We start from the raw sequence: 15,178 nt of genomic DNA, 5'->3' as shown, positions 1-15,178 counted from the left end.
TCAGCGGCAGTGTTTTTAGCACTCACATGCCTACGATTTGGGGCTTGTGGAGGCTAAATATCAAGTCCATTAAGCGCTTTCTCACTCCACTGAAGTTGTTCGGCCTGCTGAATATTTCCAGCATTTTCTGTTTTTTTATTTCAGATTTCCAACATCTGCAGTATTTTGCTTTTTATTAAAGCCTCTTTCTGATCATAGACATTGAATAGATGTCTGGAAAATGAAATTATCTTAATCATATCTAAACAGGATTTTCTACACCTGTTTCTATGCAAGTTTCACACTCCAACTCACCTCTTTCTCAATGTGGAAATGCTGCCTTCAGTGTGTTTCGTGGCTGTCACAAGGTATACTGCACCATGTTTGCAGGTTACTAATACTTGAACTTTCTTATACTCATTAGATGATCCAAAAGGAACACAAAAACTGGACTCCAGAAAATGCAGGTTCCGAATGGTACTGTCTCTTGAAACTGACAAGACTGATATTGGGATGCCTGAAAGAACATGGTTTTGTATCTAATGAGTTAATGAATTTACAGCCAATAATTAGATTCATTTGAAAACTAAAATTAGTAACAAGCAGGTGGCAATTGAAAATTCATACATATTAACCACTCAAATGCCCAAATAAAACAAACACTTACCCAAGTATAAATCCCAGATTGTGATTGTCCCATCTGCAAGCGCAATCACCAGGAGAGATGCACATACGTCTGAAACAGAACAAGTGATTGGAGAAGCGTTTGGCCAGACAATATCAGCCTTTGGATCCAGTTCTGCAGATCAAAAGAACAGTAGAAATATTCTTTTAATCCCACATTTAAACCAAGATCTTGAAAAACCTCAGAAGTCACACATACAGCAGAGACATATATTTCATTTGAGATGCTAGAAGGGAAAGCTAAGGCTCATGTTAAAGGAAACTTGCAAGTTTGAAAGTGGCAGGACAGAAAATGAATAAAATGTAGTTAAAGGAAGCTGCGGGTAGGGTTTTAATGACTTGTATTTTCTATTGGGAAAAAATCAAGGGTCGCAAATTGTTTTCAAAAAAATGAAGCAGATTGGAAGATAGTAATGAGAGCCTTGATTATAATAGCCTATGGTAGAGGCTATATAAACACACCCTCTTCTTTTATTCTGAACATGCAGAATTTCTGACAGACAGAGCCATAAAATAAGGTCAGATTTCCTTTTCAAAATATCGGGGGTGATTCTCTGGCTCAGTTGTACTTGGCGCAAATCCCGTCATGTCTTGAGAATAGCAGGAGAGGCTTGAAACGAGATCTGTGCCAAACAGTGCGCGATGCTCTCCACCCAATCCAGCTGATGTAATCTGATTCACGTCATTGCTGGGCATGAACCAGATAAGCATGTTGAAATGCTAATTTAAATGTGCTGGGAGTGTTTGAAGCCGGATTCTCCCGGTTGCCTATATTTTCCTACCTGCTGGCACAATGTGAAGCTGGTGGGAATCACTACTGGTCTCCACCATCGGAGACCAGATGTGATGACTACACCAGGGGCTCTGAGGACATTGTAGCGTCCAGTTAGTCGGGGACATGGCAGACAGGTTGGGACAGCCAAGGGGCCGGGCCTGAAGGGAGAGCATGAAGGGGTAGCATGAAGTGTGTGTGGGGGGTTGGGGGGGGGAGGGGGGGGGGGGGGCTGAAGGTGTGGGGAAGCATGAAGTGAGGGGCATTTGGCGACCACACAGTGAGGTCGCTCACCTGGGGCGGTGATGGCGGGGGTGGTGAACAGAGGCCCATTGGGAGGGCCCTGATCCTTGGGGGATGCAGGGAAGGGAGCGTTAATGCCAGTGAGAATGGTGGTGGTGGGGTCCTAAATCCCCGTTGCTGGCGATGGTGATGGCAGGGGTGGGGCCTTTACTTCCACTTTGAGATCAGGGCTCCCTTTAAAAACGGCAGCCTGATCTCTGTGAAATCAGGCTTGCTTGTATGTTTAGGCCCTGCCCCTCTCTGTGCCAGTGCCCCCTCCAAAAAAATTCAAAGTGTGGGTGGATTGCATTCTGGATCGTGCCGACCCACCCACCGGGAATCGCACCAGGTTTCCTGCCGGAGGCCACACTTAGAAATATTTTGGGAGAATTGCGCCTATAGATTTTGGTTCTGTGTGGAACTTTGAAGAAAGGATTTACATTTATTGGCATTTGATTCAATTGCAGACAGAGAAATAGCATAGGTATTTATGGCAAGAGTGACTACATTGTTCTGAGTTCCACTGATAGAATCTGTCCATAACACATTTCAAATGAAGCTTTTTTATGTACATGGGAATCCCAATTTTATCTGGGCAGTTCGTGTAAAGGGTTAATTCATTTCTTCAGAGCCCACTGTCATTGTACAGAATAGGACTTATACCTATCTTTTCTTTCCCCACTGGTATTTTCAGTGCGTAATGGAGTAGAACATGACTGCCATGCCACCACACACATAAAGTATTGGGAATACCTAGAAGGAAAATCAGATCAGTTCAACAAGTCCACAATAATAGTTTTTTAAAATCATTCCTGTATTGCATCGCTGGCAAGGCCAGCATTTGTTGCCCATCCCTAATTGCTCTTGTGCCGAGTGTCATGCTCGACCGTTTCAGGGGTCACTTTTAATGACAATGATAGCTTCATGGTCATTACTGAACCTAGCTTTATATCCCAGATTATATTAATTGAACTTAAATTCCACCAGCTGCTATGGTGGGATTTGAACTCATATCTCCCAAGCATTAGCTCTGGACTGCTAGTTCTGTGACATTACCACTATACTACCACTATGTCACAATTTCCACGTTGTTCAACTTGCATTTTTGTGACGTAACTATCCATTTCCTTACATTATCAAATTTATTATATAAACTTAAAATAGCTTTGTTTACTTACCTGAATAAATATCCCAAAACTCTTCTGTTGCTCTTTCCGTTTTTTCCGTTCTATCTGTCTGCTTTAAAACCATAGCTTGTTGTCACCTTGCCACTACTTTCTACTTTACTTCCTTTTGCCTTTCACTATAAAACTTGCCCATTCACCTCAAAAACTAGCCATGCACTCCTTAAAGGGACAGGTGCTTCATGGAAAATGTCAGCAAAGTTTTTTGGGAGAATAACCTGATGAACAGTGCACTTTTTTTGCTGAGATGACGGGTGGGATTCTCCGGCTCGCTACATCCGTTTTCTGGTGCGGCGTGCCCCCGCCGGCATCGGGATTCTCGGTCCCTGCAGCCGGCCAATCGGGTTTCCCATTGTGGGCATCCCCGTGTCGTCGGGAAATCCGCAGGTGTCTGTGCGCTGCCGGCAAAATGAAGGATCCCACCAACAGAGAATCCAGCCCGGCATGTTTTGATGCAATCTTCTTCATTGATATTGATCAGGATATCCTTGGGTTACATTTTGGTGTTTCATCTCGGCGAGTGATATTGATGCTGGGAATGAAGCACCTAGCACCAGGGGAATTCCTTGCCCTGGAAAACAGTCTGGATGGTCCAATTTTCATTTAGATGCGGCAGGATGGGATGAAAGTTGTGCCCGTCGACTCTGGAAACAGTTCAGAAGCAGCAAAAATTGCAGGAAGAGGTTCGGAGGCAGCACTATCGCATTCAGTCTTCCGGTGCCATTTTGGCTAAGCCAGGGCCCCTCTCCATCTGTGTGACAGTTCAGACTGTAGTGTCAGCATCACGTACTCTCAGGGATCAGGAATGGATAATAAAGCTCCTTCTACACTATCCCAATAACGCATCAAGCCCCAACTTTGAAAGGACTCTCCAGGGTTCAAAAATACAGCCAGATCAATCAACCATCTCCAACTGCAAGGGTTCCATGTGAAATAAGTTTGGGAAACTTAATCCGGTTCCAAGTGTGCACGAACCCATTATCACAAAGCTGCCCATAACTGTCAAAAAGCATAGGTTTGCAAAGATGGAAACGTTTTGGTGTAGTAAGGGAGGTGGTTTCAACGTTGGGGTTGGATGCATTATTAGAATAGCGTGGAGGGAGCTTTACTTTGCATTTCACAACACCTGTATTTGGTCTGACAGATGGTTGAAATGGAAGTTGTTGTATTCCCAGCACCAATATCTCTCACCCGATGAGCATTCATACAGAAATAATTCTAAAAAATTCTTCTTCTCCTCAGCATTTTACTTAAAATGTCAGAAAGATGGATTTTAAACTAAAAGACCAGTGGCAGTAGAATACAGGTTGAATCTCCAGCCCATGGCAATCCCAATTTCAGGAGAGCTGTCAATGGGAGGTTTTAGGTAAACACTAGGCTGGCGTAATCTTAAAAATCCAAGGTGAAGAATGGGGCACTCAGTTTCCAACTTCAGGTGGATTGCTATGAGAAGGGACTGGGTCGATGTCAAGCAGCTTTTATTACTGTTGAATTGAAAAACAATTACTCCAGCCTTGTTATTAGCTATAGGTTGGATGGCTCTGGATGTCAAGGGTAACTTAAGAAATGGGAGACACATAAAAGGGAGACTTGGTAAAAAATAAATAGATAAACAGAAATAAAACATATGCCTTTTTTGTGTCAAGACCATCTTACCAAATTGGGTTCTCTGTTCCAGGCCCACTGGAAAAATTCGTCCAAGGTAAAGAAAATGAAATGTTGCTTGGCTGAAACAATTGAAAATGTTTATTTTGCTAAAGCTGCTTCTATAATAAAATGATTAATGCAAAACCATATTTTGGTTAAAAATGCTAAATGAGCAAAACTTATAGAATCTATCCACCAATCTATAAAATATATTCAAAGTTTGGTTTAGTATACATTTCTTCTTCTAGTCATTGTCCATAGTATCTGATTATTGTTTTGGGCTGATGTGCATGATGCAGGGTTTACACATAAAATTGCATTGTCAGAGATTCTACAAGCCCCAGCTTATTAGCTGACTGGTGAAACAGACGGCGTAATTCAATGGAAAATTTCAAAGTGTGGTTTCGGGTGCGTTTGTCGGGGTTTTCCGCAACAGCTGCAATGTTGAGATGGAGACCGCTATTCAACAGCACTTAGCCATTCTTTTGGGACATTCGGAGTTTCACCCCGGTCAAAGCCACACTTTGAAATTGCCCGAGTAGCACTGCCAGATGCCTGGGTGCCAGTGGGAGTTCCAGGGTACAAGTCTGTCCTGACCCCAATCACCCAGGGAGCTAAAATATCCTCCAAGACCCCTTCCCCATCCCCCCCCCCCAACCCCGGTATGGTAGCATGCCTGTTCCATGCTTGTCGAAACCTGTACTAATCGACACCTGGTTGAGGGCTGGCAGGCGTTGCCATTGACTCCTTGGCGCTGTGTGAATGCAGCATCGGGATATTTAATGAGCCTAGCAAGTCAGGTGACGCACGACTGGCCCGGCGTGAAGTCCAATTTGGAGCACTCCCGGGATTCACCGGCCGCCCCTGGCTCCATGCCGGGCACAACTCAGTGGCTGAATTGTGCCCAGAGATTCACATTTCATTTTACAATGTACAAGGTGCAAAGTTATACATGAAATGGAAATCCTTATTCTTCAGATAGCTGGGCTGTATATCAAGAAACAAACTCTATTAAATATTCAGAAGCTACAAATGGGGGGAATCCTATTTCGCATCATCTGGACTGGCTGCGATCAGCTTTGCAGTAACCAATTTAAAGCAACATAAATTTCCATCATAAAGAAATATAAAAATAGAGGCCCTTTAAATCACTGCCTTTTTGGGGTGGATTTTAGTGTGAAATTAGTTCTTGGCGACTACTGCTTCAAAAAAACCTGAAATCCATTCTCAAAAGCACAGCCCAATTTCAGACCTGGTGGGAATTTGACCTACCTCATATCAGGATTCTCCGATATCGGCACGATGTCCGCCGACCGGCACCAAAAACGGTGCGAATCAGTCCGGCATCGCACCGCCCCAAAGGTGCGGAAGTCTCCGCATCTTGAGGGGCCGAGCCCTCACCTTGAGGGGCTAGGCCCATGCCGGACTGATTTCCGCCCTGCCAGCTGGCGGGAATGGCCTTTGGTGCCCCGCCAGCTGGTGCGGAAATTACATTGCAGTGTGGTGCATGCGCGGGAGCGTCAGTGGCCGCTCACGGCATCCACGCGCATGCGCAGTGGAGGGGGTCTCTTCCGCCTCTGCCATGGTGGAGACCATGATGAAGGCGGAAGGAAAAGAGTGCCCCCACGGCACAGGCCCGCCCGCGGATCGGTGGGCCCCAATCGCGGGCCAGGCCATCGTGGGGGCACCCCCCGGGGCCAGATCGCCCCGCGCCCCCCCCAGAACCCCGGAGCCCGCCCGCGCCGCCGTGTCCCGCCGTCCCAAAGGTGGTTCAATCCTCACCGGCTGGCGTGGGTTGACAGCGGCGGGACTTCGGCCCATCGCGGACCGGAGAATCGCTGGGGGATTCCCGCCAACCGGCGCAGCGCAATTCCCGCCCCCCCCCCCGAATCTCCGGTGGCGGAGAATTCGCGACACGGCGGGGGCGGGATTCACGCCGGCCCCCGGCGAATCTCCGACCCGGTGGGGGGGTCGGAGACTCGCGCCCCTGGTGTCAATTAGATTTATCCCCGCCAACTTAGCTCAAAACAAATTTATAGCGGGGCAGCACGGTGGCGCAGTGGATAGCACTGCTGCCTCACAGCGCTGAGGACCCGGGTTCGATCCCACCTCTGGGTCACTGTCCGTGTGGAGTTTGCACATTCTCCACGTGTTTGCGTGGGTTTCGCCCCCACAACCCAAAGATGTGCAGGGTGTGTGGATTGACCACACTAAATTGCCCCTTAATTGGATAAAATGAATTGGGTACTCTAAATGTTTTTTAAACTTTATAGAGAAAAAAGTTAAATTGGACCACTTTTTCATCGGGTGGTACAGACAGGATAAGGCGATTGACCCTCTTCTGTGCTGTACGAGTCTATCATTTCACCCACATACGGCCAATTCCGCTTCATGTACTTTCAAGGCTTTCAGCACTGCCGGTTCTTCCCCTCCCTGTTGTATTTCTGAGCCACTGTTAGATAGAAAGTCAATGTTAAGGGTATAAGAGTTTTTACTCATATGAGTGCATTGTGGGTGGATCACTTTTTGGCAAATCTACATATTAGAAATATGCACCCTCACGACCTACCCAAAGGGATGGGATCTAACCCCCTCTTGCCTTTGAGATCTCGGGCGAGTGTCGTTCAATGCTGGTCTCCACAATCGGGGACCAGATGGAACAGCGCTCTTGGGGTTCTCCCAGGGTTCTGGAGGCCCTCAGGTGCTTGCCCTCTGGGCGGGGTGGTACCTTGGAACTGCTGGTGCCACCCAGACACTTTGGCACTGCCAGCCTGACACCCTGTCAGTGCAAGCATGGCACCACTTGGGTCAGGCAGGTACTGCCAAGGTACCTAGGTGGCACTGACAGGGGCACTGTCAAGCTGGCACTGCCAAGGTGCTAAGCTGAAATTTTTCCCCACTCTGCGGATCGGACCTGGGGAGGGGTTGTGGGAGGGTCGACAGATCAGGATGCCATTTAATAAATGCGTCTCGATCTCCTTCTGCACTGAGGAGTGCTGGTGCGTGAAGCTCCTCAGTGCAGAAAATGGAACTAAGTGTGGCCTCGTCGGGGTGTTCCCTGTTGAGGCCCATATCTACCCGAATGGAAGTTCAATAGCTTGGTGTCTCTCGATGCTCCGAGCAACCGGGACACACCTGGCTAAATGTGCTTGCTACAGTACTCTGTTCCCATTTGGGTAGATCGCTGCCCAAATGTCTTTTTTATGCAGTGAGCAATAATGAGCGAACTAGATTATGTTTTCTAGAGTTATAGAAAGAGCAAATTTATTAGTGTGGTAGTCACCACTGTTTGTATAATACGTGTATTATAGGTAATATGGTAAGGCTCCTGTACTACAGGTACGGGGATCGATCCCTGCCTGCTGGCTCCGCCCAGTAGGCAGAGTATAAATGTGTGTGTTCACCGAGCTGCTGCCATTTTGGTAGCAGCTGCAGGAGGGAACACATCTCTGCTTAATAAAGCCTCTATTACTCTCTACTCTCGTCTCATCATAACTGATAGTGCATCAATTAGCCACTAAACCTTACAGAAGGAAATAATAAAAACACAATGGCACACACAGTTATTGGCAATGAGATGTTCGAGTCCAATAAATAAAAGTAAAGGGGCATACAGTTAAGTTAATTATCCTTGAGGCATAGATTGTTAAACTGTGTGGCTGTTTTCTTAGATTCAGTCAGATGTCGCTGATGTTGCAATTCTTATGAGATCGCCTTTTGGTGTATTGACTCTTCGATCTGGTTAATTCATTTGCTCCAAAAGCGAGAGAGAGCTCTTCATACTTTCTCTTCTGCTGAAGTCTCTTGAAAGGTTCTCTGCTCTAATGACCTGCAGCCTGCCCTGTTAAACCTCACCGACTATGTATTTCCAAGGGGTTTGGGTGGGTCTGATTGCGGCATATTGTTTCAATATCCAGCACTTGCATTTTAACATCTCTTTCTTAGATAGTGTTGAATTCCAATAGGTGTCTGAACTAGGAATTGTCTCTCTTGTCACACATGCTTTAGGGCTCATCTTGGAATGTAGCCTTGCATTTTAAAGTAGTTAATCTGTCTCAATTCAAATTGTATATTTTGAATTTTATGTGGCTTAATTGGCAGTCTTCTTTAGTCCGTGTCTTTCAAAAAGTTCCTTTTAAACAGTTCAGTATCGGTTTGGACAGCTGATGATATTTCAATTTGACATCACTCAGGCACAAATCCTGTCATTGTGACAATGTGTACCAATTATTTGTATAAAGTATCCTTGATGTCTAGCTGCCATCTTAGGCAAGGCAATCTGAAATGCCAGAATGGTACCCTAAACACTCAGGTGATGAGCCAGATAGAATTCAATGATAAGGTAATGATTGTAGGCTTCTGAGGTGTAAAGGATGTGCATTATCCAGAGAATCTAGATTCACTTTAAATACCCTTGTGATACAGTTTTAATCATGGTTCTGGCTACACTGACCGTCCCTGCACAGCTTTCCAATGGGGTTTCCTGCCCTCATGACCCAATATTATTGCTCCTTTCGCTAATGGGATGTGACAAGAATTTGAGACCCCTTCCAGCTGTTAAAGATGTTAAGGCTGCAGATGCTGCATTTCTATCGCAGCTACTGCATTGGTAAATTATCAGTGGTGAATCTTGAACAATTGCCAAGATGTGTCAAGGTTTTGTTAATTATTTTCTCTGGGAGCAAACCTGATTGTTGGATAAAAACAAATTTGCTCAGGGAGAATGCACGAGAGATATTCAAACCAATTCACAGGACTATGTGAGGTGTCCAGGTTGATCGCAGAGCATGGCAGCACAGTGGTTAGCATTGTTGCTTCACAGCTCCAGGGTCCCAGGTTCGACTCCCGGCTTGGGTCACTGGCTGTGCGGAGTCTGCACGTTCTTCCCATGTCTGCGTGGGTTTCCTCCGAGTCTTCCGTTTTCGTCCAAATATGTGCAGGTTGGTGGATTGGCCATGCTAAATTGCCCTTAGTGTCCAAAAAGGTTAGGTCGGGTTACTGGGTTACGGAGGAGTGGGCTTAAGTAGAGATCTCTTTCCAAGGGCTGGTCCGGACTCGATGGGCCGAATGGCCTCCTTCTGCACTGTAAATTCTATGATCTATGATGCATAGAGTCAATTCTTGTAGCAATGTCAGTTGCTCAGTCCCTTTAATCCAAATCTGGCCTCAGGGTGCTCAATTCTGCAACTTTGGTGCAAACTTGTTAAAGTCAAAATATTAATAATAAAACAAACCTTTGCTTTTCTTCACTCTCTTCGCTGGTGTCTTTAGAAAGATAGGTATAATACATTTCTTCAAATATTTTCTTTTCCTCCGTCCATTGCTGAGCAGAAATAACATGATTTTGGCCTGTACCAATAATGTTGGCATCATCAAGCTTCTGAAGGGCGTCAAATGGATTCTTCCAAAGATAATCTGTATTAAAAGTAAAACTCATTATGTCAAACCAATGTAGATTTAGTGGCATTTTAATTAAGTGAAATACAGGGAATAGAGGTATGTTTAATTGGTCACACCCACATGGAGAATCCATATAAATACATCACTAATTGTCCAACTGTAATTGACTAATTGCATCTCTGCAATTTTCTCAAGCTCTATATCCCAGCTTGTACACTCAACTCTTCTGCTGTTGGTCTATTACAAGTCCTCCCATTCCTTTACTCTACCATCTGCAGCACCACTGCCTTGAGCCAAAATGCTGTTGCTCTGGGATTCCCCTTTCCAAAAAATCTCTGCCTTGCTAATTCTTTCCCCAAACTTCAAACATAACCTCAAAATCTGCCTCTTCAGCTACGTCTTGTGTCATCTCCCCCAATTTTTCAGATTCATAGTTATTAAATAACTCAGATTCTGGGGCCAATCGTGAACAAGTGAAGCATCAGAGGCTCTGCCTGTATCTTTAGAACCATACCTGGGCAAGATTGAGCCTCTTCAGAAGAGGAACCAAAATAATTTCTTGCTCTTGAAAGCTTAATACCAGTACACTGCATATTCATAATGAAACATCAGTGCTTAAGAAGGTAAGGATAGCTCTCTGGCTGCAAAGTTGTGGGGGAAAGCACAACGCAGGTGTTAAATTTATCAGATTTTTTAAAAGGCAGAGCTCATGGCTGGCACAGTCGTGTCTTTCTTTTTATTTAAATATATTTTAATACAAACATGTAAAAAAACAGGTTACAGCAAATAAACACCCTGGGAACCATACTTCCAATCAGCTATTACAGTCTGTACAGACTTTTTCCCTTTTTCCCCCACCCGTCACCCACCCCCCCCCCCCCCACCCCCACCCCCCGCCCAGCGACAAACAGCCCCTCAAACACGGTCACAAACATCCCCCACATTTTCTCAAACCCCCCTGCAGAGCTCCTTAACTCATACTTTATCCTCGCCAACTGCAAGAGGTCGTATAGGAAACCCAACCGAGCTGCTACCCCCAGTGGCGATGCCGACCGCCACTCCAGTAAAATTCACCGCCATGCAATCAGAGAGGCGAAGGCCACGAAACCGGCCTTCCTCCTCTCTATGAGCTCCGGCTTCTCTGAAACCCCAAATATCGCCACCAACGGGTCCGGGTCCACCTCCTCCTCCACTATCCTGGCTAAGACCGTGAACACTCCCGCCCAGAATCTTCCCAATTTTTCATAACCTCAAAACATGTGCGTGTGATTCGCTGGCCCCTGCGCACACCTCACACACTCATCTGCTACCCCCTGAAAGAACCCACCCATTCTCGCTCGAGTCATATGCACCCTGTGAACCACTTAAATTGTATCAGGCTCATCCTTGCACAAGAGGAGGTCCCGCCAGTCATGTCTTTCTGTATCCATTAATATCATGCATTCCCATGTCAGGTGTAATGTGGAACATGGAAAATATTGATGGGAAGATGTCGGCGTTGGACTGGGGTGAGCACAGTAAGAAATCTTACAACGCCAGGTTAAAGTCCAACAGGTTTGTTTTGATGTCACTAGCTTTCGGAGCACTGCTCCTTCGTCAGGTGAATGAAGAGATATGTTCCAGAAACATATATATAGACAAAGTCAAAGATGCAAGACAATGCTTTGAATGCGAGCATTTGCAGGTAGACCTTTCGGGATCTTGTCTGCTTTGTAGAAACTTAATGTCAGTGTCTATATGCGCGATCTTCTTGGAGATCCTCTCCAAGGATCCTTACTGTGCTCACCCCAGTCCAACGCTGGCATCTCCACATCATGGCTACCATCGACACCGCAAACTGCCGGTTCAAAGTGGATAAGATTGGTGGATAAGATGCTTAGCATCCCAGGCCCAAAACACTCATTCCAGGTTAAGCAGCGTTTCACTTGCATCTCTTCCTATTTGGTCTACTGCATTCGCTGCTCCCAATGTTGTCTCTTCTATATCGGAGAGACCAAACGCAGACTGGGTGTTCGCTTTGCTGAGCATCTTCGGTCTGTGCGCATTCAGGACCCTGTCCTTCCTGTTGCTTGCCATTTTAACAAAAGACCCTGCTCCCATGCCCACATGTCTGTTCTTGGCCTGCTGCAATATTCCAGTGAAGTGCAACGCAAACTGGAGAAACAACATCCCATCTTCTGGTTAGGCACGGTACAGCCTTCCGGCCTGAATATCAAATTCAACAACTTTAGATGATCAGCTCTACCCCACTGTGGTAGTCGGTATTAGGGGTATTATGGTACCTAGGTTGAGGTTGTATGATCATTGGTGTGGTAGGTACCTGAGACAGGAAGATCATTGGTGAAGCCTGCCTGCTGGTTCCGCCCAGTAAGGTGGAGTATAAGAGTCTGTGTCTCCCTAGCAGCTGCAATCTGTACCTGCGCTGCTGGGGGAAACATCTAGTCCAATAAAGCCTTCAATTGTCATCCAATCTCGCTTCTGGAGTCATTGATCGAGCATCACCCACCTCGACCCATTTGTTTTCATTTTAACTGTCTTTTACCATTTCTTTCTTTCTTAATATACATTTAAATTCCGCCCCCTCACAATCTTATTTACCTTTCCTTCACCTCTCTCCTCTTTGCTCCCCTTCCCCTCCCCCCACATCTACAGTTCATCCTCTGATGTTAGTTTCCCTGCTGTTTGATCTTTCACATCTTTTGTCCTCACTGGGGACTGCCATTAGCACTCTTTCGCCTTGGTTTCTGTGGCCATTAGCACCCGGTTTCGCTGGGTTTCTGTGGCTATGACTCATCTTCATTCTCACTCCACAGTATAAATATTTCCCACTTTCTCTGTATGTTAGCTTTGATAAAGAGTCTCTTCTCTCCCTACAGATGCTGCCAGACTTGCTGAGATTTTCCAGCATTTTCGCTATGAAACTCGTGGGGGTCTCCCAGGGAATTTGTGCCCCGATGTGCATGCCCTCTGGGCAGGGTGGTACCCTAGCACTGCTAATTCCACCTGGGCACTCTGGCAGCGCCACCTGGGTGCCAGCCTGGCATTACCAAGGTGCAAGACTGGCATTCTTTGCAGGACGGTGATCGGGCAGGGAAGGCTGCCCTGCGTGAGTGAGGGGGGGACCATTTGGTTAAATCATGCCCTAATTGTGGGTGAATTGCGATCTGGATTGCACCCATACACCCGATGGAAATCACCCCGCCGGTTCCACCCAGAATGACACTTAATCATTTTTTTCATAGAATTGAGCCTATTGTCTGAGAGGCACTTAATTCAGCAGGCCTTCCCAAAAGGAGGCGATGCGGGACAATGCTGGCTCTCCAGCCAGTGGGCAACATCCTCATCGGCTACATTAAATACGTTCCATGGTTTTACATGCACTCCCAGCCTATGCTGCCTCAGCCAATTGACCTTATTCATAAGCTAATCTATTTTCTAATGGAGAATGGTACAACCTTGCCTTACCCACAGTGCAATACTTGTTGAGACTAATTCAACACAGATTGAAAACCAAACCTTGGTCCTTTGGCTAAATTGCATCTGGTTTTTAACAACAAACCAGACATATTGGATAGACATATGGACGATAAGGGAATAGTGTAGATGGGCTTTCGAGTGGTTTCACAGGTCGGCGCAACAACGAGGGCTGAAGGGCCTGTAATATTCTATGTTCTATGCATTTTCTGACTACAGAGCACCAACAGTGAGCAGTAACTCAATATAAATCCCCACGACCAGTAAGTGTTCCTAAAAATAGAGACATTTTGAAGATGCTCCAAGTACAAGCTCATGGAAGTAATTCTGATACATACCTGTGATCTGTTTGGGTCTTTGTTTCGTTACCAGAACAGTAGGTGTCAGTTTAGCATCTTGTACATTTAGCAGATTAGCTTGCTGAAATAGAAATATACACAACATAATTTAATGTAAAAATCATTCCCTGCTTCAATAGTAAGTAAGAAGTAATTTTTGATAGTTTATTGTATAGACATTGAAAGCTGCACTTTAGAGGTGAGGTGAGCATGACTGTCCTTGACATCAAGGCACAATTTGACTGAGTGTGACATCAAGGAATCCTAGCAAAATTGAATCAATGGGTCAAAGTTCTCCACTGGTTAGAGTCATGCCGAGCACAAAGGAGAAAAGTCATGGATGTTGAAGGACAATCATCTCAGCCACGTGGACTGCAGAGGTTAAAGAAGGCAGCTCACCTCCACCTACTAAAAGGCAATTAGAGATGGCAAATAAACATTAGCCTCATCCAAAGAATGAATTCAAAAAATGAAAAAGACCCTATTTTGAGAGCGCCCATTATAGTCTAAAAATAAATAAATAACGGGATGATATTAAAAGCAATGTACAAAAACTAAAAAAAAACTCTTTCTGGCCAGGAGACAACCTGAAGACGCTTACTTAGACTTACTGCATCTAGAAATGCAGGAGGCAGACAAAGCATGTGCTTATGTCTATTTTCTGTAGCTTGCTTTTTCTGGAACAGAATACTAGCCTGAAGCTTGAATGGGAGCATTGCCTGAAGTTAGCTTGAAGGGCACCACTCTGCTGTTTGGCTGCTGTATGAACACATTTTTGTGGCCAACAAGTCCTGCGGTGGGACTTGAACTTGGAGCTTCTGACTCAGAGACAGGGACGCGACCCAGTGCCACAAGGCCTCCTCCAACCTGAAGTGGTTTTTGAACTAATGAGGAAAGGAACCAGCAATTGACTATCTCGAGAGACTTGAAAACTGGCATCTAAACGACTTAGGAATATTTCCTCGAAGACTGGCCTGTGGAACGGCTTTATGCCAGGCTATTAATACTGCAGCCTACGATCCAGACTCAAAACATGTGAACATGCCGAGAGAAATCCTTTTTTATGTATAAAGTAATGAACAATGGGATCTTGCAACAGGCATAAGCAAAGTAGCACATTTTTGAATGAATCTAATAAATCCAAATGGTCCACATTGTGTCAATTTGACTCAGTTGCTAGCCACTTTGATTCACTCCCTGAAGACTGTGGGTTCAAGATGTGTAACCAGCTGTTTGTGTTCAGCAATGAAGTTCTCGTGTAGTATTGAGGAAGTGCTGTGCCGTTGGATGTGCGACCCTTGGGATATGATGCAAAACCAACCTGTTTGGATGGATGTTAAAGATACCAGATCCCATGGCAATAAGAGAAAGGGAAAAACAATGGGGAGTTCTCCAAGTAACGTGGCCAACATTGCTCC

At 45.5% G+C, this 15,178-nt stretch overlaps 1 protein-coding gene across 2 annotated transcripts in view; it reads right to left on the bottom strand.

Moving 5' to 3' along the window:
* The window catches only part of wdr93 (WD repeat domain 93), a 68,283-nt gene that overhangs the window by 20,268 nt on the left and 32,837 nt on the right, over positions 1–15,178 (bottom strand). For both annotated transcript variants that reach the window (XM_072470528.1, XM_072470529.1), the window contains exons 8-13: positions 13,761–13,842; positions 9,783–9,963; positions 4,558–4,628; positions 2,381–2,470; positions 647–778; positions 295–496 (exon numbers count right to left, since the gene is read on the bottom strand). In XM_072470528.1, coding sequence (XP_072326629.1) covers positions 295–496; positions 647–778; positions 2,381–2,470; positions 4,558–4,628; positions 9,783–9,963; positions 13,761–13,842 — 758 coding nt within the window. The remainder of the gene's footprint in view (positions 1–294; positions 497–646; positions 779–2,380; positions 2,471–4,557; positions 4,629–9,782; positions 9,964–13,760; positions 13,843–15,178) is intronic.

Source organism: Scyliorhinus torazame, chromosome 12 (assembly GCF_047496885.1).
Source record: "Scyliorhinus torazame isolate Kashiwa2021f chromosome 12, sScyTor2.1, whole genome shotgun sequence".
In the NCBI taxonomy this organism is placed as follows: Eukaryota; Metazoa; Chordata; class Chondrichthyes; order Carcharhiniformes; family Scyliorhinidae; genus Scyliorhinus; species Scyliorhinus torazame.
Note: the sequence above shows the minus strand (reverse complement) of the source record. Positions and strands in the feature narration are given on the sequence as shown.